At 47.0% G+C, this 26,808-nt stretch overlaps 8 protein-coding genes and 1 non-coding gene across 9 annotated transcripts; 3 read left to right on the top strand and 6 right to left on the bottom strand.

The window, feature by feature from the left end:
* Positions 1-2,944: 2,944 nt before the first annotated feature.
* PV09_09262 (uncharacterized protein) lies at positions 2,945-5,868 on the bottom strand. The gene is made up of 3 exons (XM_016363291.1): positions 5,199-5,868; positions 4,878-5,128; positions 2,945-4,817 (listed from the first exon to the last, which is right to left on the bottom strand). Exons 1-3 carry the CDS (start codon positions 5,663-5,665, stop codon positions 4,099-4,101), a joined length of 1,437 nt encoding a protein of 478 aa, XP_016208905.1. The 5' UTR covers positions 5,666-5,868; the 3' UTR covers positions 2,945-4,098.
* On the top strand, positions 5,840-7,170 carry PV09_09261 (uncharacterized protein; the record flags this gene model as incomplete). The annotated part of the gene is made up of 1 exon (XM_016363290.1): positions 5,840-7,170. The coding sequence occupies one exon, from the start codon at positions 5,840-5,842 to the stop codon at positions 6,968-6,970; it is 1,131 nt and encodes a 376-aa protein (XP_016208904.1). The 3' UTR covers positions 6,971-7,170.
* Positions 7,171-7,240: 70 nt separating this feature from the next.
* PV09_09260 (uncharacterized protein) lies at positions 7,241-8,702 on the bottom strand. Its single transcript, XM_016363289.1, has 2 exons — positions 8,100-8,702; positions 7,241-8,040 (listed from the first exon to the last, which is right to left on the bottom strand). The coding sequence occupies exons 1-2, from the start codon at positions 8,577-8,579 to the stop codon at positions 7,396-7,398; spliced, it is 1,125 nt and encodes a 374-aa protein (XP_016208903.1). The 5' UTR covers positions 8,580-8,702; the 3' UTR covers positions 7,241-7,395.
* Positions 8,703-8,872: 170 nt separating this feature from the next.
* On the top strand, positions 8,873-10,326 carry PV09_09259 (uncharacterized protein). Its single transcript, XM_016363288.1, has 2 exons — positions 8,873-8,941; positions 8,998-10,326. Exons 1-2 carry the CDS (start codon positions 8,904-8,906, stop codon positions 10,076-10,078), a joined length of 1,119 nt encoding a protein of 372 aa, XP_016208902.1. The 5' UTR covers positions 8,873-8,903; the 3' UTR covers positions 10,079-10,326.
* A 118-nt stretch (positions 10,327-10,444) lies between these two features.
* On the bottom strand, positions 10,445-10,546 carry PV09_09258. The gene has a single exon. It is a non-coding gene; the product is annotated as a tRNA-Pro (tRNA).
* A 242-nt stretch (positions 10,547-10,788) lies between these two features.
* PV09_09257 (uncharacterized protein) lies at positions 10,789-13,107 on the bottom strand. The gene is made up of 2 exons (XM_016363287.1): positions 11,915-13,107; positions 10,789-11,857 (listed from the first exon to the last, which is right to left on the bottom strand). The coding sequence occupies exons 1-2, from the start codon at positions 13,079-13,081 to the stop codon at positions 10,799-10,801; spliced, it is 2,226 nt and encodes a 741-aa protein (XP_016208901.1). The 5' UTR covers positions 13,082-13,107; the 3' UTR covers positions 10,789-10,798.
* Positions 13,108-13,257: 150 nt separating this feature from the next.
* PV09_09256 (uncharacterized protein) lies at positions 13,258-14,780 on the bottom strand. The gene is made up of 4 exons (XM_016363286.1): positions 14,666-14,780; positions 14,453-14,604; positions 13,948-14,394; positions 13,258-13,891 (listed from the first exon to the last, which is right to left on the bottom strand). The coding sequence occupies exons 1-4, from the start codon at positions 14,704-14,706 to the stop codon at positions 13,821-13,823; spliced, it is 711 nt and encodes a 236-aa protein (XP_016208900.1). The 5' UTR covers positions 14,707-14,780; the 3' UTR covers positions 13,258-13,820.
* Positions 14,781-15,271: 491 nt separating this feature from the next.
* PV09_09255 (uncharacterized protein) lies at positions 15,272-16,748 on the top strand. Its single transcript, XM_016363285.1, has one exon. It carries the CDS (start codon positions 15,498-15,500, stop codon positions 15,801-15,803), a length of 306 nt encoding a protein of 101 aa, XP_016208899.1. The 5' UTR covers positions 15,272-15,497; the 3' UTR covers positions 15,804-16,748.
* PV09_09254 (uncharacterized protein) lies at positions 16,603-18,895 on the bottom strand. The gene is made up of 4 exons (XM_016363284.1): positions 18,356-18,895; positions 17,861-18,285; positions 17,685-17,809; positions 16,603-17,632 (listed from the first exon to the last, which is right to left on the bottom strand). Exons 1-4 carry the CDS (start codon positions 18,697-18,699, stop codon positions 16,940-16,942), a joined length of 1,587 nt encoding a protein of 528 aa, XP_016208898.1. The 5' UTR covers positions 18,700-18,895; the 3' UTR covers positions 16,603-16,939.
* Positions 18,896-26,808: the final 7,913 nt, after the last annotated feature.

Genomic DNA, 26,808 nt, shown 5'->3' with positions numbered 1-26,808 from the left:
CCGCTACTTCTCTTAGAGACAGTAGACATAAGATATTGTTCCTTGCCCTATCCAATGATTCGGTGATTTAACTTTTGTTAGGAACACTTTCCCAATACCGACTAGCTTCACTAATGTAAGCCACTTCGGAAGGGTTTAGCTTCCTAGAGCAGAGGAACAATGTATAACAAGAGCTTATTGTGGAAGGAATACAATAAGATAGTTATGTTTATGACTTAGAGTAGTCTGAGCTTCAAGAGTATGAGAATGTATTCAAACTAACTACTAGCTATGCTAGACAGTTAAATCACGAAGAGCGTTATCTCGGTAGAGACAGGATGTTTATATAGACCTCGTTCTTGATATCCTTGTTGCCTTATACCCAGTGATCATTTTGATCATTATTGAGCGAAATGATCACTTCCACCAATCAGCAACACCTTGGTCTTCGGCCATTAGCTAATGCGCTCATTCCGATCATTTTTGAGCGAAATGATCGCAATCATTCATCATGTGATTGTTCACGTGTTACTTCGTAACACTCCTCTGGGGTCTCTCCCGGTTCTGGTAGCGGCGTCGAGATGACCTGAGGTTGATCAGGCTGTGGTTGCTCTACATATTCTCGGCTAATTGCCTCTTTGATCTCGCTGTCGCTTAGATCAATCTCATTTACGGTTAATAGGAGGTTTAAGGAGTCGGTGCTTATTTGGCCAGTTAGTTCATTAGCTTTATAGCGTTGCTGCTCATTAATAATAATATCTCTCACATAGATTACTCAATTGAGCTGCGGTAGCTATATAATATATATATTTATAGATTCGACTCCGAGGAGATAGCCGATAATCGACTTGCTGCGCAGCTTGTGCCGTTTTGGTCTTTCTTTCTCATTCTTGATTAGCACGTATGACTTTAAACTGATTGTCTTATAGCCAGTTAAGTTAGGTGGCTTACCATGCACCATCTTGTATGGTATGAGCCATTATCTGCGTTGGATTGGTAGCCGATTTGCTATACAGACAGCATGGTTAACAAAGAAAGGACAAAGGCTGATCAGTAGTTTGGATTCAAGATGTATCTTTCGAGCTATTGTCATGATTACCCCCCCAGATCGTTTAGCAGCGCCGTTTTGATCAGGCGTATACGGTGCTGATGGGTGATGTGTGATGATATTTGATCGAATTAGCTTGAATCATTATTGATTCAGCCCTTGTTCATCATCTGAATGCAGTTGCCGTATGGTATAGCCCCAGGCTTGTGTTAGCTTTATAAATAATTCTGTTGCTTAGGCTAGAAGTAATCCATTCTTTGATGATAGGGTATATACCATATAAAAACCTGAATAAGCATAATAGAAATGTAGCACCCATTGGTCAATATTGAATACTTGTTCGATATTGATAAGGTTAAAGTGGACCTTTTCAAAAGGATAGGTACCGGGATCAACTGGAGCTAGCTGTCGATGACGTCGCTATTGTCCCTGGATGCATTCGGCACATAGCTGATTAACCAGCTTCGATGGCCATGCTGTCATCTTGACTCCCTTAGTATACTATTTAAGGTACTTAAGTACCTCAATATTAGGATGGCCTAACTAGATATGCCATCGGTCAATTAATACTAATAAGAATAGAGGCTACTTGCTGCTAGCCATCGCTAGTGATTTTGATGTTGAAACTTCTGCATACTCAATAATAGGCCATCCATCTTACTCAAACACCTGTATGTAGCGCTTACCGTTCAGTGTTAGCCATCAGATCTCATCATTCCATCTCACCCTCTTAGCTTTGAGCCTAGGATAAAAAACCAGATTAACATGAAACCTGGGGTAATAGGCGATATTATGTAGGTTGATCAGCATTCAGCCTTACAAGCCATTTACTGCTATAGTGATTATCCCTATGCCTTGAATTGCTATATAGGTGTTGCCAACCTTGACCTCCTTATCTTAAATCAGAGTCAGTTTTTCGAATCTCTTATGATCATCGCACACATGCGTGTTTGAGCATGAATCGAGGCGGAATAAGCTTGCATTATCTGTGGTTGTTTCTGTTGATATAGTAAGCCGCTGCACTCCAGATGCAGCTCGGCCTACTGATATAGTAGATCTAGACTTGCCTGTATCTTGCTTGGGATACCAGTCGGGTATCTTAATGCTAGTCTTATCTAGAGCCGCTTATATAGTATTATTGAGTTGTTGATTGCCTTATAGCAAACTGATAATCTTTGCTTGAGCAGCCTCTCTCGGCTTCTAATCGGATGGTGCTATTATGGGGACGAGATAATAGTATTTGGTATATGGATGACCCCTCCCGCATATACACCTCTGTTGCAGCTTCTGCTTGGATGATAGTTAAGTATCTCACTCACCACTGTCCTTATTACTTAATCTATTTGCCTTTCTTTTCTTCTTTAGCTAATGTGAACCATCCGATCAATTAGCTGAGGGGTCACTATCTTCATGATCGTGCTTGCGGCCCTGGAAAGTTGCTTAGGCTGCCTTGGTATGCTGGCGCTGGCTATACTTGCTTAGCTGCATTGCCTTGAATCGACCTACTATGCTTGCCAGCGTGAGGCGGTTCGGATCGCAATCATCTCTGATTGACCTAAGCTGATTGTTAAAAGCTGTGTGCCATGCTGGGGTCACTGTTACTTGAGCTACCTTAACCCTCTTTCTCGGTGGACCAGATTGTTGTTGACTCCCGCTACTTCCCTTAGAGACAGTAGATATAAGATATTATTCCTTGCCCTATTTGGATAACGGTAATTCAACTTTCGTTAGGAATACTTTCCTAATACCGACTGGCGTCACTAATGTATACCACTTCGGAAGGGTTTAGCTTCCTAGAGCAAAGGAATAAGGTATAACTGAGGCTTATTATAGAAGGAAGTATAATAAGACAGTTATATTTTTAGTTTAGAGTAGTATGAGCTTCAAGATATGAGAATATATTCAAACCAACAAACTACATAAACTAGACAGTTGAATTACGACTTCCGTAGCGACTGGGGAAATACCTTCTTTTATAGAAGACGAGATTGAGTGATCACCCTGATCACTTATGATCAAACTGATCACTTCTTGTATCTTTAATTCGTCAGGAACCCATTGACAAATCATAGTTCCTTAGTTTATGCAGCCTGATCATCCTGATCATTCATGATCAGTATGATCATCTCACGTGATTCCTATGTTACTTCGTAACATTACCTTCCCTATTTATTCTATCTTAATATACCCTTATCCTAACTATCTTATCCTACTCCCAAGCTTCTTTACATCTCCCATCTGTAGGAGACTTCTCTCACCTGAAATCACACGATGATTCCGATTACATTTTCGGGAATGTGGTGGAAGACAATCGATGTTGACCTAGCCTGGGTCAAGTTTGGGTTGGGTAAAACTCGACGAACCTCCTGCTATGTTCCAAGCGCCCACGTGATCCTGGGCTTCCTTTCATGGAGGAATTGCCTTCCCATTGGATACCATAGATGAAACTACCACCAAAGTAGATATTCTTTGCAGTGCTATAGGATTCGTTGGCGGAAAACCTTAGGTCAGTCCTTTTGGGGAGCTAAGAGCTACAATACTTGAAGTAAAAGCGCCATTCGAAGAATCGAAACTCGAATGTATCGAAAGACTGGATGAGAACGGAATGCCAGAATTTGCTCTCGAGCCTTTGAATCATAGTTAGCAATTGCTCTTTTTTGCTGACACTGCACTTGAGCAAACGCAGACCCGTCATTTAGGCGGTTCAGTTGTCAGCGTGATCACAAGGGCATCTTCTCTGGCCAGTAGCTTTTCTGATGCTGTGTATTGTTTTTGGTGCTTTTCAACAGATGAGACTGTAGAAAGCCAAGACTTCTTTGAGTTAGAAACGATGCGGCTGTATGGAATCGTTCTCGGAAGAAGTCCTGAACATCCGATGTTGTTCAGGCGCATAGGTGCCGTCTGTTCCAGTGACCTTCCTGCCCTATCTGCTTTGCCACTTGAGACTGTCCAAATCGAATAGATAGTTTGTGGACGACTTCCAATGGAGTATCGCTGAGTTCGATTGCTCGTTGGAAGACAAACAAAAGCATCCATTTATTTAGCTGAGTATTCGCAATTTATTCGCGAATTCACCGATCGACTTCACCACTCTGAGCTATCCCCACAGGGTCAACTCCAATATCGACGGCTCCGCTGACGCCCAAAAAGTCTTCCAGTTCCTCGCTAATAGTTTTTAACTTCTCCTTTACACTTGCTACGCCCTCGTGTCCAACGATATGCCTGCTAGGTGGATTGTCATGGCCTCCGATTGCGGCGATGGCGAAAACTGTCTCCGAAACGAGGGGGGACTTCATGGAGGGTGGTAGATTTGGGAAAAGAGAAGTCACCGTAGTGGCATGTAAGAGATCGCCTTGGGTAAGGCCAGTAGACGATGGCCGATCTGTTGCTCCCAATGGAGAGGAGATGGAATCATCACAACCGAGTGGGGTGGACGCCGTCATTGCACTTGCGGCTGGACTGGTGAAATCATTTTGATTTATTATCCCTGTGCTTGGGGTTTCCGTCTCAAAGGCTGTGGGAAGTGGCGGGATGTCTCCCTCCAGTTTGTCCAGAATAGCTGATAGAATCTCTCTGCTTAACGGTGCTCCGTTAGCATCCGGAGAATACTCCGCCATCGGTGGTACCGATGTGATCTTGTTTGTTAAAACAGGAATTTCTAGGTTTGGTTGCACAATGGTCATTTTAATATTGAAAGGGGCAATCTCGTAAGATAGAGAGTCGCAGTAGCCCTCTAGGGCCCACTGGGAGGAGCAGTACATGGCAAGTCCAGGTGTTCCAAGGTGTGCGGCTGTTGAAGACGGGAATTAGATAAATTCAACGGACTTGCTATGCGGACTTTGAAACTCACAGATACCCGTTAATACTACGATATGCCCATTTCTCTTTTCGCGCATGCTTGGAAGAAGCGCACGTATAATATTCACAGGTGCAAAGAAGTTCGTCTCGAATTGGTCTCTGACAAGGCATTGCGCTCTATACGATTGGTCTAACTCTTCGATTGTGCCTATTAGCGCCTCTGAACGGCAAATGAGCAAAATGTCGATTCGTTGGAAAGCAGCAAGTGCGTCTGCGATGGCGGATTGACATTGGCCGACATTCCTACAGGCAAAGAAAACGATCACTATGTTATAATTGAAGTAAGATATTCAAACAGGCCAATTTGGCTTACCTTCCGTCCATGCCTACAATTTTGAAGCGGTCGCGCCATCTCTTCCTCGGCGTCCTCGACTTTTCGTTTCTTCTGTTGTTTGTATTCCCATCGCCCGCACTGCCGTCATTTGGCTCTTCACAAAATTCTCGCGCCTCGCCATTCTCTTCATAGTCTGCGTCGCCCTGCTGATCATCTTCCGGTTCGACATCATCGCCAACTCTGCGATTTGTGCCGTCGCTCGCGACCTCGCGCAAAAATTCCCTCAGCTCTTCTGACCTCGGTGTGTCATATTCCTGTTGGAGAATAGCTGCAACGACATAGTCACCGTGCTCTAACAAATGACGCGACAGAGATATTGCTATCGGAGAGAGGCCGTCTGTAAGGAACCACACGCGTGGTGCGTTGTGAGCAGGCCATTGAGGGGTCTTTGGAGGGGAAGTATTAATTATACCGGATTCGGTTGCAGCTCCCATGGCGCTCGTCATGCTGTACAGAGCAGTAAAGATCGCATGGTAACTGATGCATGCGAGCAAAGGATCTGTGAGATGTTGAGATCACAAGTGGATGCCATCGCGTGCCGAAAGCGGGGGCATCTTTCAAAAGTTCGTGGTCTGCGGCCCGCCCCGATCTGTTCGTGCTGACGTTGGAATTGTGTCAAAATGCTTTTCGTGAATAAACTCAGGTCGTTTTACATCAAGCATATGATAAATCTCATGACTCTGGTATTCAACGCATTGCTTAGAGCAACAGTGGAGCCTGGAAAGGAAGAGCTTGCGCCAACCCCACCATTTCGAGCTCTGCAGTACTTTGTAGATAATGTTGCAATTAGAGATAAAGCGACAAAGAAACTCCATGAAATCTTTGGCTCCTTTTATATGGCTCCGGTAAAATCTGTAATTAAGGATTTTGACCTCAAAGACTATTCAATGCAAGAGTTTGAAGAACTAAACCCATTTATCGACATTCCGAATCTACCAAATGTCCGCGATATAGGAGGATACCCCATTGTTGACTCTTTTTCAAATTTTGGCATGGCTCGCGTTCGTAAGGGGTTGATATTTAGAGGCTCAGACTCTACGCAAATCACCCAATCAGGCTGTCAAAAGTTCCGAGAGCAGGGCATATCAACGCAATTTGATCTGCGTTCTCAACAGCAGATTGATCGTGCCGGGACGATACGTGAGATTCCGGGTGTGACGCGATATTGGACACCTATATTTGGCGAAGAAGAATACACGGTTGAAAAGGCGGGTCTGCGATATCAACAGTACGCCGGCGATGGAACAGAGGGTATCGTTCAAGCATTCACCGAAATCCTGACACATGGCACCAAGGCTTTCAAACAAATCATGACGCATATTGCCTGCCTCTCAACATGTCCCGAGAATGAAGCCCAAGGCATATACATATCTTGCACAACGGGAAACAATCGCACAGGCCCTTTTATCGCGATGTTACTATCCTTCCTGAAAGTTCCTGGATCGATAGTGTGTGCTGAGTACGCTCTCAGTGAACAAGGCCTTGCTCCTACACGTGCGAAGACCGTTGCGCGTCTAAGGAGCAACTCAAAGTTTGCAGCAAGCTTTGATGAGAACGAGTTAGACTACCGAGCGGCAAGAATGTCCGGGGCGAGGGAGGAGAGCATGATTGCGTTTCTGAAAGCAGCGCAGGAGAAGTGGAATGGAGCAGATGGATATTTCAGGGACGTATTGGGTCTAGATGAGCAGACTTTGGACAGGGTCAGAGAGGTAATGACAACTTACGAAAAATGCATTACGACAAAGGTCTGATACTGCACTATGCCTTGTCCCTTGGAAGGTTCTCAAAGATCACGTTGTGGAGCATTTACGGGCACACCCTGCTTGCGAATGATCTTGGCAAACTTGTCTTGATACATTGTAATTTTGAGCTTCTAGAGGAACGTTTTGCCGGTGGCGTAAGACAGTCAACATGCAAGAATAACATTTGAATAGCTACACGTCTACACGGACTTGATTCTTTTCTTAGTCTCAGTGAAAGGAACCCGAGGCCTCAGAACTCGGAGAAGTTCGCTTTTTTTTCGAGCCTTTGATCGGACTGCTCAGACGAGGACGCTGGTGGCTACAAATAAAAGATCCTATTGAGTCTGTCTTCTAGAAATAATGGGGTATCATATGCATATAATTCGAAGGTTTTCCGAGGTCGAAGCCAAATCCAATGATTTATTTGCTTCAGATCAAGGCGACTTCATAGTCCCTGGTGTGATAGGGGCCTTGCTCTTTCTTCTTTTTTTCAGCCCCTCCCCCGTGGTACTGGTTGGACTTTTCCCTTTACCAACCACGCTGTTAAGTCCAGTCCCCTTCCTTTCAAGATGATTCGTCTTAGCCCCAAGCGCAGAGGGTGAACTGGGTGCCACGCTAATTCTTTGGCTGTCACCAATTTCACTCTTGTTTGTGAACTCACTCCTGGCTTTTTCTCTAGCTTCCTCGGCAGCCCGTTCCTTGGCCTCCCTCTCGCGGATACTCCTACCAGTTGCGGTGAGTTTGAAAGAGCCTGGCTCACCGACTAGCGGATTTTCATCCATAAATTCGTCTGAGTAAGACAGCGTGAGATTGAACGAGTGCGCGATCTGGGCATCATCGTTAAGTTCTCTATGTGTCTGATGATGAGTGTTAGGGAGACTCGACGTGTCGTCACCAGCAACAGGCGAGGCGGCGCGGCTTGTGCGTGCAGAGCCCAGAGCACTCGTTGCGAAACTACCGCCTTTACCAGGCTTCTTCATCTGATCGGCGGCGAGGTAGGAGTACCCTTTCTCAATAGAGTATATTGGCAGGGAGGACGCTGTTCGGTAGAAAGTGGAAAGGTGTAGCATAGATGCCGTCTTCCCCAAGCTAATTTAGCAAAAGGCAAGACAAAAGGGAGTGATGAGAATAAACATACCCATCGTGACTGTACGATATCCATAAGGGTTGGCGCAGCAAAAATTCTGTCAGCCACAATAACATAATGGCCCCGAACTTCCACGACTTTCTTCTCACTCTCTTCGATAGCCCCCCGATCTAACACTGTATATCGCCTCTCAACAACCCACAGCAGATTTGGCTCCTCTCCATTTTTCGGCGTCTTACGTGGACCTGCCACAATTACAAAACTGTCTCCCGGAAACTCCGCAATCTCTTGCTCAAACGCCTCTCTGTTGAAGTAGCGAGGAAGTAGCTCCGGTTTTCGGTTAACAAGCATCTCGAAGCGCTTGTTCGCACTCTCTGAGGTGCAGAACGGCGATAGATTGAAAACTAAGTGGACATTTTCTGCATTAATTCCGGGCGTGGGGAAGTGCTGCTCGTGGTTTATGCCGTCTAGCCAAGGATAGTATTCTGGTGGAAATACCCATAGCGTGTCTTCGAGAGGTTCATCTGACATTGCAACTATCGCAAATGGGAAGAAATTGTTAATTGAGACAAAAGGTGATTTCGCAGCTAGCGCTTTCGCGAGCAACAGTAAGGTTTGAGAAGCTTCTCAGACCAAGAAGTTATGTGTTTGCGGGGAGGCCTCAGCTAGAAACTAGACCCTATTCTAGTTCTACTGTGTTTGCTTGCTGGCGCCTCCCTGCCAGCTTCCGCAGGTTAGCTCAGTGGCCTGACCGCCTAGTTTGTCTGCTCCACTGCTCTACGAAGCTAGGGGTAGCCCGCGATTCTCACACCACGTAAAACATCATTCTTTGTTACAAAGCTCGCAGCAAATAAAATGGATCTTCTCAACACGGTGCGCAAGGAAGGCTCGAGGTAGGATTTTCTCATTAGCATGTCATAAGACATTACGAAATCTAATCTATCCACAGAGGCGGACGGGCAGACTTCAAATGGTCCGATGTGCAAACATCCCAGCACCGGGAGAACTATCTCGGACACTCGCTCATGGCTCCAGTTGGTCGCTGGCAGAAAGGCAAGGATCTCAGCTGGTACGCGAAAGCGAACGGAAACGAAGATGATGCTGAGGCGAAGAGAAAGGAGGAAATTCGTCGAGTCAAAGAGGCAGAAGAAGAAGCTAGAAGAATAGCACTAGGCTTGCCCCCGAAAACGACAGTAGAAGAGAATCCAAACCTAGTCGATGTTGGAGCAGGTAGAAAGGAAACGCGGAGGAGGTCAAGAAGTCGGAGCAGAGAGAGGCGTAGGAGAGATCGATCGCGAAGCAGAGAGAGGGAGCACAGGCGACGCGAGAGATCGCCTGAACGTCGCCATGAGAGGGACCACGATCGTCATCGTGACCGAGACTCAGACCGAGATCGAGAGCGCCGCAGAGATCGGTCTGAAGACCGCGAGGAAAGAAGACGTGAAAGATCATTCGATCGAGAGGATAGTCGACGGGACCGATCGCGAGAGCATGATCATGAGAGAGACCGCGACCGGTATCGTGAGCGAGACTCAGACCGCGGTCGAGAGCGACACAGAGGTAGATCTGAGGACCGCGACGAGAGGAGACTTGAAAGATCATTCGATCGAGGGGATAGACGACGGGATAGATGCCGCTACGATGATCTCACTAATAGACGCAGGGACAGAGAGAGGCGCGACGATTACGATGATAATTATCGGGGCAGAGAGCGGGACGATCGCCGCAGGGACGATCGCCGTCGTGATGGCTCACGAAGCGGCATGCGCAGGTGCAGAGAGCGCAGTCATGAACGAGCCCCTCCGCCACGCTCGCATCAAGACGGTGGAATGACGTTTTTGACCGATCGTCCTGGAGGCGAGTCATACAGACCAGGCAGGCGCGAGGAGCGTCGCAGGTCGAGATCTAGATCACGGTCGCCTGTCAGAAGGAAGGACGACGGCGAGCGGCGTGGCAGGTACGAGAGAAGGAGAGAAGACGAGAGACGAAGGAGAAGTCCCAGTACGAGCAGCAGGATGACAGATTGCTGAGCATCTTGACGCATGGTGTAACGCGCGAGAACGGCAGCTGCTCAAAACCTCGACATAAGCCTGTATCTCGGATACGGCTTTTGCATGTACACTAGGAATTTGCAGACGGCAACAATCAGGCTTCTTAACGTCGTAATTCAATGGATCATCGAAGCGGAGACGATTGACTCGTAGATTGGTCGAGCAGATTTAATGCTATCTTTCACAATGTCTACATAGTTTAGAACTACATGTGGCGTCATTTGGAGGGCGAGTGCAAAATCATGCCTAAAGACTATGATGTGCTTGACTCGAAAACTTTTATAAAATGGATGATTACGGAGCAAGCAAAAAAGGATGGAGCCCAACGAACTGGGGCAAAAAAACGGGTCTAACCGCGATTCGAACGCGGGGCCTCTCGCATATCAAGCTTAGCTCGAGGACTTCGGTGTGCCCGAAGCGAGAATCATACCACTAGACCATTAGACCGGAAATTGTCAGATCTCTCATTTGAAGTAAAATATAATCTCATTGCAAAATATGTTTTCAAAGGAATTTCTATCACTCACCAAGGGCTGAATTTCGCTTAAACTGTATGCACATTTCAAGAACCGGACATTTCGACCCCCGCCGGGAGAGCATCCTATACTCGTCGCTGATCCGAGAGATTCGATGCTTTTACATACGTAAGCGACAAATGAAAGTCATGCCGCATTCTGCATGGGAACGGTCGTCATTTCATCAGATATCATACCCAGGTCTAACATACCAACTCTCGTGCGTATAGTCCTTATTAGGGCCTTTCACCTCATAAGTGATCCCAAAACGTTCAAGGGCCGCACCGCGGAACTTGAACTCGCACTGGCTTACGTACATGTCGGGCTCGCACCAGTGCTTCCCTTTCGCTATCCATCCCTGTCCCTCGCTCTGCGGCCTTTCAAACACGAGTTGGTTGAAGAATTTCTCGACCGATTCGCCATCCTCCCGCACGAACCATGCCGTGATGGCATCCTTCGCTTCGCTGCACCGGTATATATAGCGCCGTTTTGCCGGAAACGCATAGCCATTGTCCATGGTGAACATGCCCTCTTCGATGTACAGATATTCGGCGGAAAACCCAGAGTCGGTAGGTTCTCGTGGATGAAAATGAGCCTGGCCTACGAGAGTTCCGCCTGGTGCGGTCGAGTTCCTGGAGATGATTTTGCGATGCATCGTCCATGAGCCTTGCATGGCTCGGAACGCAGCGGCCGCTACAAATCGGGTCTCGCTGTCTGATGCGTCAACCAAATCACGTACTTCGCGAACAGTCCTTTCCGCAGCGTTAAGGTCGCTCTGCTTTCCAGTGTATCTCGCTGGGAATACTGGGCCAGTTTGTTCCTCCCAGCACGAGTCATTGCGTCTGCAGCCCGTGTCGCGGGACAGTTCTTCTATCAGGCCAACGTAGTCCGCCATCCAGAATTGAGGAATGTCGAGATCCCGGTTTCGAATACCATTTCGGACAGTAGACGCTTCACCCACACTGAGAGTGTCTTCCTTTCTGCCAGTACTCCACACTTGCGCAACAGTACGCGCTTGCATTTCCATGACACCCCAGTAGGGCCCTTCATAGAAGCCCACGAAGGCAATTTCCGGGATTGCGGGTGCAAATATAGAGCCACGTGATAACAAAACTGGTACACGGCGACATCCTCTATCGTAGTCAAGTGCCTTTTTGACTTCATCTGAGAGGAAATCTAGTTGAACTTGGTACCCTGTGGCCTCGATGACACCCGTAACGTTCTCAATGATACTCCTTTGATTCTGACGAGTTTTAGCTGTCTGAAAAGATTAGACTCGGTACCGATGGAAGCCACGCACCTCAGTTGTTGGATACCGAGAAGTCCAAGTCCCATCTTGCAGAACCTGGACTGCCAATTTCTCGGCCGCTTTCTCAACTATTGAAGCCCGCCCTTGAACCGGCACAATCAAACCGGACCTCACAAATTCAGCATATGTATCCGATATACCTGTAAATCCGGGGTACTGTACTTGATCAGGCTGATAAACAAGCTGTGCATGTCCAAGCTCGCTATTGTCGCCTCCCACTAGCGATCTCAAGAAACTGTGGGATTTTGAAGCACGTTCTGGTGGAACTCTGCCGAGAGCTGCTGATATTTGGCCATCGCCTCTGCCGTCTAGTTTGTAGACACCTATGTCAAATGGCACGAAGTTCGGCGCAGTATTGAACTTTTGAGCTGCATTGTCAAATGCATCTTGAGGTACAAAGCGGGGAAGGACGTAAAATGGTCTATCAAAGACATGGAAGACTTTTGACTCAGACCACGCCGGCTTCTGTCTGGAAGGCGCATGTTTGGCGTTGGATATCTGGAAAGCTGCCGTAGCTGCAGCTTCGGAGCCACTTATGCCACCTCCGACGACAACAATGTTTCCAGCATGCTCACTGAATGAAGCGACATCCCGAAAGTCTGCCGAATGCTGGACAGAGTTCATTTTCCCAGGGTTTGAGGCAACGTCGGGTACGGAGCGGTTGGGTTCATCGAAGAAGCCGCTAGCGACGATCAAGTAGTCGAAGACATCCTCGTGCTCTGATTTAGACAACGTATCCACCGAGGTCACGGTCCAACCCCTCGGTTGATGGTTTAATTTGGCCTTTGTGACGCGTCTGTTGCAAAATATGGCGTCCTTTGGTATGTATTTCTTTGCATACTCCTCGAGATACGCGCCGACTTGATGTGCCTTGGGGAAAAGGGGTGGCGACCCTTGGCTTGAATATCCGTCGCCACTTTCCAGAGCAACAGACTGCCAGGGCAAGTCTGAGAATGCAACGGTGAACCTTGAGAGATTCGTTCGCATCTCAGGGCTACATTTCGCTCCCCGTTCACCTGTTCGTCCTCGCCACATGCCACCAATGCGCTCTGCCGCTTCGAAGACGGTGACTTTGAACGGCGTGTTTGTCCATCGCAGCAATGTCTTAGCGGTCACCAGACCTGCAGGCCCTGCGCCGATAATCACAACGGACTTCATCGCCGGAACATTATATCAATTAGTAGACAGCTCGTGACTATGATAAGTCGTGTACGGCGAGTCTTATGTGAGCCTTAGAATGTGCAATGCGCTCGGCCGATTTCGGCATATGTCAGTGGCTGAGAGTCTTCCCTAGTTTGAAATCTCGACAAACGATACATTGAAAATTTCGAAGACTGCGCTTCATTTGTATTCTATGTTTTATGATCAAATTGACCTGCATCTCCTCTCCCGTTCAGAAGAGGATCACGTTCATTGAAACACATACTGGTTTATGATTGTAAGGCCCGGAAGATAGAACATCGGGAACGCTGAAGTGGTACGTATCCCGATACATGGAAGAAGATGGAGCACCCGACCCCTGAAGCAGCGGAGATGGAAACACAAAAAGGCTCCTGCGTCCTCTGTCGAGTTCTTTTCTGAAGCGGGAAAAAAAATTCTTCATGCCAAACATCTTTAGTGCCGGCAAAGAATAAGCTTCGATAAACCAAGAAAGAGCCGACTTATCAGATAGAAAGCAGAGAATTTATGCCAGTACTCAAGTCGCTAATATATGTACATATACACACCATTCATTTTCTACCACATATGCAGCAAGTCCTGATAAAAGATGTATCCTATAGCTCTATACCCAAAATGTAACGCCGACTCTTGCTGATGCATGTCCGGAGTGCGGGTGGAGGCGAGAGAGGTTCAGGGTCAATCGGCCGTCTCGAGGCGTTGAAAGCATGTGTCCTAACTATTGGGCTGCGGCCGCTTTTACCTTGGCTTCGCGCTCCTTCATTCGCCGTTCCTCAGCGGCAACCATATCTGTGCAATTGTTAGCTGGATGCGTGTTCTCGAAGGCCAGGCGTCTTCGTGCTTACCCATCCATTGGTCCTCGCCTGGGTAGCGCTCGTGATGCACTCTCTTCTCGATCAAGCGCTTGTGCGTCGGATCCGTCGGATCCAGGACCTTCACCGTTTCCCACCGTCCCTGCTTGGTTCGCGCATCGTTTGTTTCCAAAGCCAAACTCGTCAAAAGGACACCGAGCGTGAGACCTTGAGCATACACACGAGCCTGCACCAGTTTTTGAGCACCGGTCAGGTACGGGTTCCGGTGTACCAAGGCAAAGGAGACACCCATCGACGCGAGCCATGAGCCGAAGACGATGGTGTATCGATTCTTGTTGGCCCAATCCTTCACGCGCTGTAGATTTGTCTTCTGCTCGTCCAATTGCTGTTGTAGCTGTTCTTGAGCATTAAGTCTCTGTTGTCGTTCCGGGGCTCGTTCAGACTCGAATTGGCGCGAGGCACGGTCGGCTGCAATGATAGCTATGTCGGCGGGGTTAGCATCGTTGGGAAGGCTTAAAATACCAGACCTAATCATTACCTCCGAAAGTACCAGCGGAGCACGCTAGGAAAGTTCTGAACGGGACGGTGAGGCCGCGAAAGGTAGGGTATCTTCGCTGAAGGATAATTACGCCGGCGGTACCGACGAGCGTGCCCATAACACCGCCGAAAATACCTCCATTGACGGTGGCGCTGATGATGCAGTCAACATCTTGAGCCAATGGCAACATGGGGGAATCAGGCGAATGCTCACTTCCAGTGCTCTTGTTCCTCTTCCTTGGTAAGGATCTTCATCTTGACAGTCGATCAGAGAATAAACCAAGCTGCGATAAGATGCAAGAAGAGAAAAAAAAAAAAAAAAAAAAAAAGAGACGTATGCGTGCACGATGGGGAGAGCAATCGAAGGATGGCGGCGTACTGTCCAAACGCAGGGCAGATTATTTATCTGGAGGACGCCTTTTGCGATGACGAAAAGAAAGCGGGATGACGGCCAGGAAAGTATTGCGGCGAAACAACTGGCAGGCGTGGGACGACAGAAAGACGCAAAGAAGCCTTCGTTTCTGGAAGACTTTTTTAAAGGCTTCCTAGGCTCCGCGCGACCCGCCGTTCCGAACGATCAACTGACGTCAATCACAGCGTTTACTTGCGCTTACTCCGTACTCACTGGGATCAATCTCGACTGCTGGACGCATGCTGGGTGTCGTACGATGCGAAGACTCTGGCCGCCGTCGCTCCGTGGGCGGGCTTCCGAAGGTTTTCCGGGCACTCACGCTATCCCCAAACAGGCACCGCGTTCCGTAATTTAAATCGTCCTGCAGACCTGCTCGGCTAGCGCAACTGCGACCTCGCCCAGCTCCAGCTTCGATCAGCCTGCGTCGACGACTTGTCAGGTCTCCTTTCTATCTTTCACGCCTTTTGTACGATGAGTCTTACGTCGGAAGACTAATCTAATGCCTCGCGACCATATTCTATGAGCCTCCGCATCCACCCGTTTGTCGTATGTCTGGGCGAAATCCTGGCATGCCTTCACGAATATTACGGATGCGCATACGCCTCTTGTTTCTGCGTGTCGAAATGGTTTTAGCATGGCCTTTACAAACCCTTTTCTAATCGGCAGGTGCCCCATATTCCATGGTCGCGAGGAGAATAGCGCTCTCGTGTTCGTGCCATGCCTTACTCAACTGCATAGCGAGCCAACTCTTACAGTACCTCTGCATGCAGCAAGTCTTGGTCTAGCGCCAGAAGAGCATTCTTGCTCACTCGGTAAACTACAGAAGACGGCAATTCAGGTCGTTTGTTCCCCACGCAGGCTTTCGTGGGGACATTTAAATGCTTCCTGCAAACCCTTTCGTCTCCTTCACAACGCGGCCCGCGCTGCATCTCCCTGTTAAGCAGCTAGTACATTTGCCGCTCTTTCCAGACATGTCTACCCGTCACCTTTGCTCCATTGTCGAACACTTTTCTCCAACGGTTGATCGTCGACGCGTTTCGTGCTTGGAGCCTCAATAGTGGCTTACACTCCTTTTCGCACATCGTCGATATCGTGATCTTGTCACATCAGACTTCAAGCATATATTTCTGCCATCCGCTTCTCCAAATCGCACTAGGATCTCCTTCAACGTTTAGAGATAAAGGAGATGAAATTTGCGACGACAGACGCAGGAACTGACAAAATTTCATTGGTCTGGAGCGATTCTCCGTGCAGTCAGCTCCTGGCATAGCGATAGATAGTGGAAAGACTTCTTCCATCGTCATATGGAGAGAATTGTTGTGGAAAGACAGAATATGTCCGCTGCTGCTATTTTCGGGTTTTCAAACTGACCATGCAGCACTCAGCTTCATATCAAGCAGCACTTGCGCAGCAATAGGCCCTGTTCTGACGGAGCATTGCGCTACCAGCCCGCATGACGCAATCCACATGTGTGAACACGGAATATGACGCTGCGCTCGTTCTGCTCGTCTTTGGGGACCAAGAACTTGACCACATCCAACGAGCGGAAAAGGCACGTCGTCCGACACAGCAGCCACGCCTCCAAGCACACGTCGCACCGTTTTTATTATTCAGAGGCACTTTGCCCTGAGAGATGTTAGTATGTTGTCATGGAAAAGGGCATCAAGAATTCGACAGGACGGCGGAATAATATTGTTTCAAATATAGTGCTACATTTGTTTTTCTAGACTGGTATTAGTCTAAGCAGTTGCTTCCTTCATCCGTATTCAAGGATGCGCATCTTTTCCAAGCTTTTGGCGAGTCCTGAACGGGAAAATTCATAATTTCCGTCCGGAGAATACAGCGACATATTTCAAACCGGGACGAATTCGGTCTTCAGTATTATCACATGAAGCTCAAAGAGCGGCCGCTGCGAAAGTAAGAATCGCAGCTGTAGAAATAGGACATAAGTCCCTTTAGTCGAAGCTGTGGCAGCGATGATCCCGTAAGACGAGCCCGGGATCCGGAGGGTTGTGCTTTCGCTGGCACTATTGCTATCTAAACAAGAATTAAAAAAAAAAAGATATCCTAACTTCATCAAGTGGGGCCCGCCTGGGCTGTGGGAATCAAAGCCGACAAGTTGAGGGCTGAGATGATGCCGCTTAATGTCGAGACTCCGCTGCTCAGCGCAGAGCCGACACCATTGGCAATTTCTCCTACGGTGGCTACGCCATCTGTGACTGCTGTTGCCGCATTTCCGATTGCCGTGAAGAGACCACCGATGTCAAGCTGTCCAGCTTCTGTAAAAACGGTACCAATCGCGCTTGTGATATTCGCGATCGATCCCGTGCCGTTGTTGTAGGCTTGTTGTAAAGCTGTTTGAAGTTTGCTTACCGAAATGGAGCCGTTCAGTAAAGCTGCGGGTATAGTGTCCACAATGTTTTGCAGACCAGCTGCACTTCCATTCAGATAGCCTCCCAGCGACCCAACCAGGAGAGTGGTGATCGGAATGTCGGCCTGCAAGACGAGGCCCTGAAGAATTTGTTCATAATATGGGATATTTTGCCCGTTGTATATCGTCGTGGTACCAACTGTCCAAAGTCGCAGATTGCCTGCGGCAAGGGCCGATGCGGAGGTATTTAGAATGTATTCAAGGTTTTCAATCACGGCTCCGAAATCTAGGTTACCCCAAAGTGTTGCCGTGTTATTGTTGGGGACTAGAGTGAGATCAAAGATCGTCCCTGATCCTACGACTACTGTGCCGATCTTCAAGCTGAACGATTGGTTTCCCTGAAAATTTGTAAGCATATCAGGAACACGGAGAATGAAGTACTGTGCATACTAGTGTAAACATCACCGGTGAGTGATTGGGAAGCTGTAGAGTTGACTTGAGATTATAGCCAGATGTGGTTGCTGGAATTAGAAGCTGGGCACTCTCCACTCCGAATCCCTTGAGTTGGTTTAGCCCTGGTGGAAACATCAGCTGTGAAATCATGCAAAGTTGCCCAACTCATTTACCGTTAATTTGGACATCCTTATCAAGCTCAAGCTTAGCCTTCAGCGCGCCAAAGTGGCCCATAGAACTTCCTTTCGCCGACAAGGTAATCGTTTCATTATACACGGAGTCGTTCAAGAACTTGAGCCACTGTTGACTGTTGACGATATTTGCTCGTTGAGGTGCGAGATCGATCGTCGCATTTCCATGCAGCTTATTTTGAGGAAGCTCAAGGTATACAAAGGGAGTTTCGGGCTTGTATGAGCGAATGAATAGGCTCAGATTAAGCTTATCCAATACGACGGTGAACGGTTTCGGAACAGTGATGGATGAGTTGAGGGCGAATGTCATTTGCTGAGGTGCAGGATCAACCAATTCTGCATAGTGAAGCTGCAGTGCCTGCTTGTTAACAAGGTCCTGGGCGATAGCAGGGAAAATGACGAGAAAACTAAGTTCCGGTCAGCTTGCTGCCTCGCGACTGAATACTAGATCATCGTTGTCCCAGCAAAGTCACTCACAGGATTGGAAGCATGATTGCAAGTAGAATAATATTTCCGATGAGGTAGCATATCCAATACCTCATGCAATGCCGCCTTATTCTCTGCTTTCTTGTTTCTTTTGTGGCCTTGTGGTCAGCCACGTTTGTCTCGTCTGCGGCAACCACTACTTCGTCAACATTCTCAATATGATTCGCTCTGGAAGCTTCATCCTCCTTTCCGTATACGGGCGGTACTGAAGTCGCATTTTTGAGAATCTGTTCTGAGAACGGCGGCGCTTTGACTGGGTTGATCTGATCATCGGGTGCATCAAACGCTCCAGGCCACGAAGGTGCCGGTACACTAGCTTTGTCTTTCGCGTCCATTGCTGGGCCAGTATCGATAAAAATCTGGTCTCAACCTCCAGCTTCCCTTTGACATTCAGAGCAGCGCGCAAAGTAAGAAAATAAAATTCGAGGTTGAAGGAGGCGAGGCACAACCTTCCAACAAAATCGGTTGCGGCGCGCAAGCAGCGAAAGGGCCTTTACATTACCTACTTCGAACCGGCTCGTGCGCCAGATCGTCCACCCATGGGGATGAAAAAGGGTACTTGATCAACAGCATAACAGGCGGAGAAAGTGGACGCTTTTGCGCCGTAGTGACCTTCTGCGCGAGCTATCGTGATTTGCACATGGGTTCTGTCTCTTCATGTGACGGGCAAATGAAGGCATGTGCGCAGTGCCATGGGTGTACTCAGTCGATGCAGGCCTATCATGCCTTCAGCGAACAATCTTAAACCGAGTACCTCGCTCCTTTTCGAAAGGGCAAGAACGGGAACGCAAGCCGGGCTGCTTAATACGTTCTGCGCTGCTTCTCATAGGCTGCTGTTGACACATCCTTGGGACGATCGTGGAGATGTTTCTTGGTCGAGCCAGCGGAACGTCTAGCTTCCAAATGGGAGCCCGTATCGTTCAGAGCCCGAAATCCGATTGCGAATTAGTCGCTTAAGAGGGCATAAACCTAAAACTTGGAGACGCGGTCCTTTGACTGTGGGGTAATAGCAGACTCAATAAGTGCTAGGACCTGTGTGCGACGGAACATCAACCGGCCTCTCGTCGCCAGCACAGCGAGGACGCTGTGAACGTTACGCTACCGGCGCCCACCCAATTTCGTCTATGAGATCATCACGAGTCTTCACGACTCATTAAGATAACAAAATATGCAGATCGAACGACAAATGGAAGCTTCTGCGTGCACGCCCAGCACAATTTCAGGGTGCACCGTCGTGGCGCGCGGCCCAGCAACAAGGATCCTTGGTTCAGATCTCGCGACTCATGAAACAGTTAACCAACAAAACGACACGTGTGGCAACGTGTAACGATCCAGCCAGAGACTAGGACTGGGCTTTGCGGGCTCAAGCAGAACTGCGGAACACGCATTGAAAAAGTCGGCCTATTGCGATGCTCATTGATCCAGCACATGAGGGTTGAAACCTTTAAGAAGGTCGCTGTTCACACTTCAACATGGGATCTTCGCTGCAACAGTGACTGAATGCGCCGACAGAAGTGAGGGAAGTGAGAACGTGCTAGTCATAGCGGCTGCGAAGACTTGCAAATAGATGTTTCTCCGGATATAGCAGAGAGCACGCTCAAGTGCTGGACGTTCAACCCGCGACAACGGAGGCGCTTTGGACTAATCAGTTACCGAAAGTGGAAATTTTGCCATTCAGATGCACTTTCGGGCCATGTGTACAGACACGCAGCTCGATATTCCGCCCCTCTTGCTGGAGAAAAGAGAAAGCCCCGAGCAGGATTTCTAGGCGTCCCGCCCGACCCCGGAATTTCGTTAGGCACGGGCTCAGGCCAGCCGCTTTAACGTCTCGAGAGCTAATATGAGCGTCGAATCTCTCCATGCCGCATGCAATCTATCGTTCGGCATGGACTTGTTTTGGTCTTGGCCTCAGCATCCTGACTGCCCTTTGAAACAGTTGCGGCACCACACGCGCTGGAGGAGACCCTAAGCGATTAACCTCACATGCCCCAACCGCGCTGTTAATGTTTTTAGCGTCGAGAGTCTAGATTCTTGCCATACTACTCTAAACAGAGGAATTTTCAAATTTGATCGGCTTCACAAGCAAGACAAATAATGTGATCCCTTGCTCATTCTTCGGCCCCTTGCCTTGTTCGCACAAGAAATCACAAAGATCACGCGACTCTTGTAAAGCCTTCATGCCGATGCTGGAGCTTCTCGTACTTGTAAGCACGTGGCTAACAATCACAAGATCCTCCGGTTCGGAGTGCTGGTTGCAAACACGCAGCGCTCATGGATCGAGGCAAGGTACCGCGTCCGGAAACCAGTTGAAATAATGCGAACAAGTACAACATATGTCATAATTTACCTGCTACAAGTTTATCTGATCACTTGATTACATATCGCACGTATACCAATGTCAACGTTCATCGTCACTCTGTTGTAAATGTGAGGCCCAGTGGGGGCACAGCCGTGATCTAAGCATCAAACGACCATGCCTCAAGATCGCTATCGCGTCTCCGGACCACATTCTGCAACTCGTGAAAACTCCAAGCACATGCAGGTGGAACTCTGGCTTAGCTAAGATTAAGATAGCCTCGTAGGATCTCAACAGTTACCACAATTGTGCAAGCGCCAGTCAACGCCGACAAAATTATGGCAGCTGTGGTGTAATGATCATCTAGGCTTCGTCTGGAAGATATCATGTTTGGCTCTTGGAAGGCCGATTATGTTGGAGTCGTGCCATATGGCGAACCCCTCCAGATCAGACATGTCCTCTTTCGAAGAGGGCAGAGATGGAATGACTGTAGAAGAAGTTCTGATAAAACTGTTGGCTGTTTTGATATGTCTAATGACGCCTGCAGTAGCACTGTTTGATTTCTGCACTTTACTATTCCAGGCCACTAGCTGGCATAACTTGGAAAGAAGAGCAATTTCATGAACTCTGTGGCCTATCATATCCAATATTCATGAGATGGAAGTATGACTTCAATTGTGTCGTCAAACTCGAGGACTCTTCACTATATGCCCGTGATGCTTCCCTATAACAGTTGAGAACTTTCGGGGTTTCGGTTTAAACTTTGACTTTCAAGTTAAACCTTTCGCATACCATGTCTTACAAGCAGCTCTTAGTTTGAGCGTAATAAAGGAACATCGTTTAGTAAAAGCTTCGAGTTTTTATTGAGGGCATATTAACGTAGTACATACATTAGGCGACATTGAACAGCCCTGTTTGCTGACCTATGAAAAAGACAACGTCAACAGTGTGAGCCCACAACTCACGCTGACATTGCGCCCTGGTCCAGGAAAAAATGTCTCTGGAAGGATCGTGCTGCTGATGAGCTTGAGATGCAAATCAACTTCAGTTGAAAGAAGTAGGTATTTGAACTTTTGCATGATGTATCCAGCAAGCACAATCACTCTCATTTACTGAGGTAATTGTTTAAAACGAATTCTGAAGCTTCATTGACTCTCTATCGACTTTTTTCGACGTTCAATTCCTGTCTCCTCGCTAAGGTGGAAATTCAACTGTGAAGCCGGCCTAATATTACAAAAAAATTCTTTGGAGAGAAAAGTCGCATGCTTCACATTTATTGAAAAAGTTTAAATCAATTTAGGTCGTTAGGAGTGTGTATTTGGTGACTTTTCGTGATTACCATATTCACTACAGCTAATGGCAAAAAGAACTCATGGTAAGCCTCCCAGATTTCGGCAAACATTAAATTAAGCGTGATAACCTGCTTTACATCTGATCAAGCAAAAACAAAGTTTTACTAGTATCTCGTTTAGTTGAGGAGAGCGTAGGGCTTTCTTGTGAGGCCAGATCTCTAAAGTCCTTCCTAGCCATGTCATAAGCTCATTCCCTTCCTAGGTACTCCTCTGGAGCATCTCTCGTAACAATATTCTGAAGATTACTTGAGGCAGCGAAGAAAGAATTTCACAGATTGATGGGAAAAACATGACCATGTATACAACCAACGACCACATACCTCCAGAAGCAAAACAACTGGTATTCAACGCAAGGGTCAAGAGAAACATAATTTGTGGGTCAGGTCAGAAAAGTGATATACGCTTTAAGGAACTTTGGTGCTGTAATCCAAATTTCAGAACCTCACCTGATTAAGTCACAGTAGACGCACAGCATCAAGGGCTACGCTTGCAGAAGCCGTTTACTCATTGGCAAGATCCTCGGCTTCTAGGTCAAGTCTTTGGACAATGCGTTGTCCTGTCTGCGTGTTTGGGTTGGCTATCGCTTGCAGTGGTGTCTTAGAGTCAGTGAGGATGGTGTACTGATTTCGAGTTTGATTGTGCATAAGTTCCAGATGTAGACTCTGCGAATCATACGCAGTTCAAAGAAAATTGCAATAAGTTCAACTGTGTATACATTCCAGCCGCTCTTCAAGCCTATACCGAGGCCTACCTTATGGCTTATATTTTCCTTCGGGCCTAATATAATCGCTGCGGCGCCAAGGTGACCTTCTCTTCCTGAGCTGTCTGTAAATACGACTGATCCTGGGTTTTCTGATACCAACGTTTGGGTTTTCATTTTGGCTTCTTCCCTGCTGGGCACTGCTCTTATTGTTTTAAAAGGGGATCATAGCCATAGAGGAGGTGTTGCTGGATCAATAGTTTCGGGTTTTTCCATGGACCCGCAGACAATGATAGCTCGGCAGATACCTTGCAAGTGACCCCAGCATGGCACACAGCTTTTAACAATCAGCTTAAGTCAATGAGAGATGATTGCGATCCGAACCGCCTCACACTGGCAAGCTTAGTGGGTCGATTCAAGGCAATACAGCCAAGCAAGCATAGCCAGCACCATCATACCAAGGTAGCCTATGCAACTTTCCAGGGCCGCAAGCACGATCGCGAAGATAGTAACGCCTCAGCCGATCAATCGGATGGTTTACATTAGCTAAAGAAGAAAAGAAAGGCAAATAGATTAAACAATAAAGATAGTGGTGAGTGAGATACTCAACTATCATCCAAGCAGAAGCTGCAACAGAGGTGTATATGCGGGAGGGGTCATCCATATACCAAATACTATTATCTCGTCCCCACAATAGCACCATCCGACTGGAAGCCGAGAGAGGCTGCTTAAGTAAGGATTATCAGTTTACTATAAGGTAATTAATAACTTAATAACACTGTATAAGCGGCTCTAGATAAGGCTAGCATTAAGATACCCGACTGGTATCCCAAGCTAGATGCAGGCAAGTCTAGATCCACTATATCAGTAGGCCGAGCTGCATTTAGAGTGCAGCAGCTTGCTATATCAACAGAAACAACCGCAGATGATATAAGCTTATTCCACCCTGATTCATGCTCAAATACGCATATATATAATGATTATAAGAGATTCAAAAAACTGACTCCAATTCAAGATAAGGAGGTTAAGGTTGGCGACACCTATGCAGCAATTCAAGGCATAAGGATAATCACTATAGCAGTAAATGGCTTATAAGGCTGAATGCTGCTTAACCTATATAACATTGCCTATTACGCCGGGTTTTATGTTAATCTGGTTTCTTATCCTAGGCTTAAAGCTAAGGAGTTAAGATGGAACGATGAGATCTGATGGCTAACACTGAACGGTAAGCGCTACATGCAGGTGTTTAAGCAAGATGGATGGCCTATTATTAAGCACGCAGAAGTTTTAATATCAAAATCGCTGGCGATGGCTAGCAGCAAGCAGCCTCCATTCTCATCAGCATTGATCGGCCGATGGCATATTTAGTTAGGCCATCCTAGCCTTGAGGTACTTAAGCACCTTAAGTAGCATACTAAGGGAGTTAAGATGACAGCGCAGCCATCGAGGCTGGTTAATCAGCTATGTGCCGAATACATCCAGGGACAACAGCGACGTCAGCGACAGCTAGCTCCAGTTGATCCCGGTACCTATCCTTTTGAAAAAGTCCACTTTAACCTTATCAAGATCAAATAAGCATTCAATATTAACCAATGGGTGCTACATTTCTATTGCGCCTATTCAGGTTTCTATATAGCACATACCCTATCATCAAAGAATGGATTACTTCCAGCCTAAGTAACAGAATTATTTATAAAGCTAACATAGACCTGGGGCTATACCATACGGCAACTGCAATCGGATGATGAATAAGGGCTGAATCAATAATGTCTCAAGCTAATTCGATAAAATGGTATCACACATCACCCATTAGCACCATATACGCCTGATCAAAAAAATGGTGCTGCTAAACGATCTGGGGGGGGGGGGGGGGGGGGGGGGGGGGGGGGGGGGCAATCATGACAATAGCTCGAAAGATACATCTTGAATCCAAACTACCGATCAGCCTTTGCCCTTTCTTTATTAACCATGCTGTCCGCATAGCGAATCGGCTACCAATCCAACGCAGACAATGGCTCACACCATACGAGATGATGCATGGCAAGCCGCCTAACTTAACTGGCTATAAGACAATCGGTTCAAAGGCATACATACTAATCAAGAATAAGAAAGAAAGACCAAAACGGCATAAGCTGCGCAGCAAGTCGATTATCAGCTATCTCCTCAGAGTCAAATCTATAAATATATATATTATATGGCTATCGCAGCTCAATTAAGTGATTTATATAAGAGATGTTATTATCAATAAGCAGCAACGCCACGAAGCTAATGAACTAACTAGCCAAATAAGTACCAACTCCTTAAACCTCCTATTAACCGCAAATAAGATTAATCTAAGCGATAGCGAGATCAAAGACGCAATAAGCCAAGAATATGTAGAGCAACCACAGCCTGATCAACCTCAGGTCATCTTAACGCTGCCACCAGAACCGGGAGAGTCCCCAGAGGAGCTTCCTGCAGAGGTACATGCCGAAACGTAAGCCTAGTTATATATGCCACCATTACCAGTGACTACTGTAAGTAGTCAGCAGTAATAGCTTTAGCTAATAGCTATTGATGCCCTTCGCAAACTTCGAACAAGCTTAGGTTGTATAATCACCTAATTGAGCAAGGCTAAACAAGCTACAAGTGCTCAGGCAGTTAAGCGCTTAATTGATGAACTGAATAGCAGGGCTTATAGGCATAGCTACTTACTTAAGCGCCTAAAGCTTGATTCAGGCATATGACAAGCATTTGCAGCCGCTTCAGGGCAATCAATTAGGAAGCATAGGACGCAGCTCGAGCCACTGCCAAACAGTTGGCACCAGATGCTTAAATATCCAGAAGCATTGGGCTTCATCGCTGCAGCACAAGCCGAAATGGATCGACTACGATGAAATGAAAGCTGGAAAGAAGTGTAAGCACCTTAGGATCAGCAGGTGCTACCACTCAAATAGGTCTTTGCCTATAAACTAGATCCTAAGGGCTATCTTCTAAAGCATAAGGCAAGGTTATGCGTTTGAGGAGATCTAAAATGGCCAACATATTATGACATATATGCGGCTATAGGCGCGTACCTAACACTGCGCATCCTGCTCGCAATCGCTGCAGCCTTTGATCTCATATGCGAGAAAGGGGATGTCAAGAATGCCTTTCCTAAAGCTTGGCTCGATTGGCCAGTCTATACATATACAGCACCTGGCTATAGATCGTAAGGCATGGTCTATAAGCTACAGAAGGCATTATACAGGCTTAAGAAGTGTTGCATGTGAGTGCCTAGCTAAGCTAAGCCATGCGAAGGAATCGCTGTTGTGCAGCGTACAAGAAGGAAAAAGGAAGAGATTATTGTGCGAAATATTGCATTGATTGCATAGTGGATTGGATTGTTAGTTGTTAGGTTTCAATCCTGAAGCAACTTATAGATAAGCCCCAGAATATCTGCTGAGTCAGGCTCACGTGACTTGCGACAAGAAGTTGGATCCCAGGTCACGTGATATTGTCTACAGCCTCCGCTTGACAGGCAGGAGCGCCACCAAGAGGACTGCCTATAGTACCGCTAGGCAGAGGATAAGGGTATAGCAACTATAAGTAGTTGCTTAGTTCCTTTATAGTATAATTATTATACTTATTCTTACTTCAAGGTTTCTACTACATAAATAACCACTATTTTAGCAGCGAGATCTCACCAAAGCATGTCAAGAGTTGGGATCTCATACAGTACCACAGGAGCCATGCATCATAATAAAGGACAAAATAATTATCTTCTTCTTTATGGATGATATCGTACTCCTATATCTGAAGGCCTTCCGGTCTAAAGCAGAGCAAGTGCTGGAAGAGCTGAGATCACGGAATGAGCTCAAGGGTGGGGGACCAATTGAATGGTTTCTGGGGATTTACGTGATCAGAGATCGACTACAGAGGAAACTATGGCTATCTTAAGCCTTATATATTGACAAAATCTTCCAGTATATTGATAAATATGAAGCAATAAAGTCAGTAATAATCCCAATATCACCAGAAGAGCTTCCATACTATCATAATGAACCAGGACAAAAAGGAAATAAGGATATATCAACAGAAAGTTGGATCTATTTAATATGCTGTAATCACGACAAGG

Source organism: Verruconis gallopava, assembly GCF_000836295.1.
Source record: "Verruconis gallopava strain CBS 43764 unplaced genomic scaffold supercont1.59, whole genome shotgun sequence".
NCBI classification, from domain to species: domain Eukaryota; kingdom Fungi; phylum Ascomycota; class Dothideomycetes; order Venturiales; family Sympoventuriaceae; genus Verruconis; species Verruconis gallopava.
Note: the sequence above shows the minus strand (reverse complement) of the source record. Positions and strands in the feature narration are given on the sequence as shown.

Bases quoted from the DNA above. Each gene is read 5' to 3' on its own strand.
- PV09_09262 (XM_016363291.1), bottom strand. From the start codon at position 5,665: ATGACGAGCGCCATGGGAGCTGCAACCGAATCCGGTATAATTAATACT. The intron at 5,129-5,198 runs GTAAGCCAAATT...CTTTGCCTGTAG, and splicing joins ATTGTAGGCATGGACGGAAG to GAATGTCGGCCAATGTCAAT. The intron at 4,818-4,877 runs GTGAGTTTCAAA...CGTCTTCAACAG, and splicing joins CGTAGTATTAACGGGTATCT to CCGCACACCTTGGAACACCT.
- PV09_09260 (XM_016363289.1), bottom strand. From the start codon at position 8,579: ATGTCAGATGAACCTCTCGAAGACACGCTATGGGTATTTCCACCAGAA. The intron at 8,041-8,099 runs GTATGTTTATTC...AGCTTGGGGAAG, and splicing joins ATATCGTACAGTCACGATGG to ACGGCATCTATGCTACACCT.
- PV09_09259 (XM_016363288.1), top strand. From the start codon at position 8,904: ATGGATCTTCTCAACACGGTGCGCAAGGAAGGCTCGAG. The intron at 8,942-8,997 runs GTAGGATTTTCT...ATCTATCCACAG, and splicing joins GTGCGCAAGGAAGGCTCGAG to AGGCGGACGGGCAGACTTCA.
- PV09_09257 (XM_016363287.1), bottom strand. From the start codon at position 13,081: ATGAAGTCCGTTGTGATTATCGGCGCAGGGCCTGCAGGTCTGGTGACC. The intron at 11,858-11,914 runs GTGCGTGGCTTC...AAAACTCGTCAG, and splicing joins CTCGGTATCCAACAACTGAG to AATCAAAGGAGTATCATTGA.
- PV09_09256 (XM_016363286.1), bottom strand. From the start codon at position 14,706: ATGAAGATCCTTACCAAGGAAGAGGAACAAGAGCACTGGAA. The intron at 14,395-14,452 runs GTAATGATTAGG...CCGCCGACATAG, and splicing joins CTCCGCTGGTACTTTCGGAG to CTATCATTGCAGCCGACCGT. The intron at 13,892-13,947 runs GTAAGCACGAAG...ACAATTGCACAG, and splicing joins AGGCGAGGACCAATGGATGG to ATATGGTTGCCGCTGAGGAA.
- PV09_09255 (XM_016363285.1), top strand. From the start codon at position 15,498: ATGGCCTTTACAAACCCTTTTCTAATCGGCAGGTGCCCCATATTCCAT.
- PV09_09254 (XM_016363284.1), bottom strand. From the start codon at position 18,699: ATGGACGCGAAAGACAAAGCTAGTGTACCGGCACCTTCGTGGCCTGGA. The intron at 17,810-17,860 runs GTAAATGAGTTG...TGTTTCCACCAG, and splicing joins TAAGGATGTCCAAATTAACG to GGCTAAACCAACTCAAGGGA. The intron at 17,633-17,684 runs GTATGCACAGTA...ACAAATTTTCAG, and splicing joins CACCGGTGATGTTTACACTA to GGAAACCAATCGTTCAGCTT.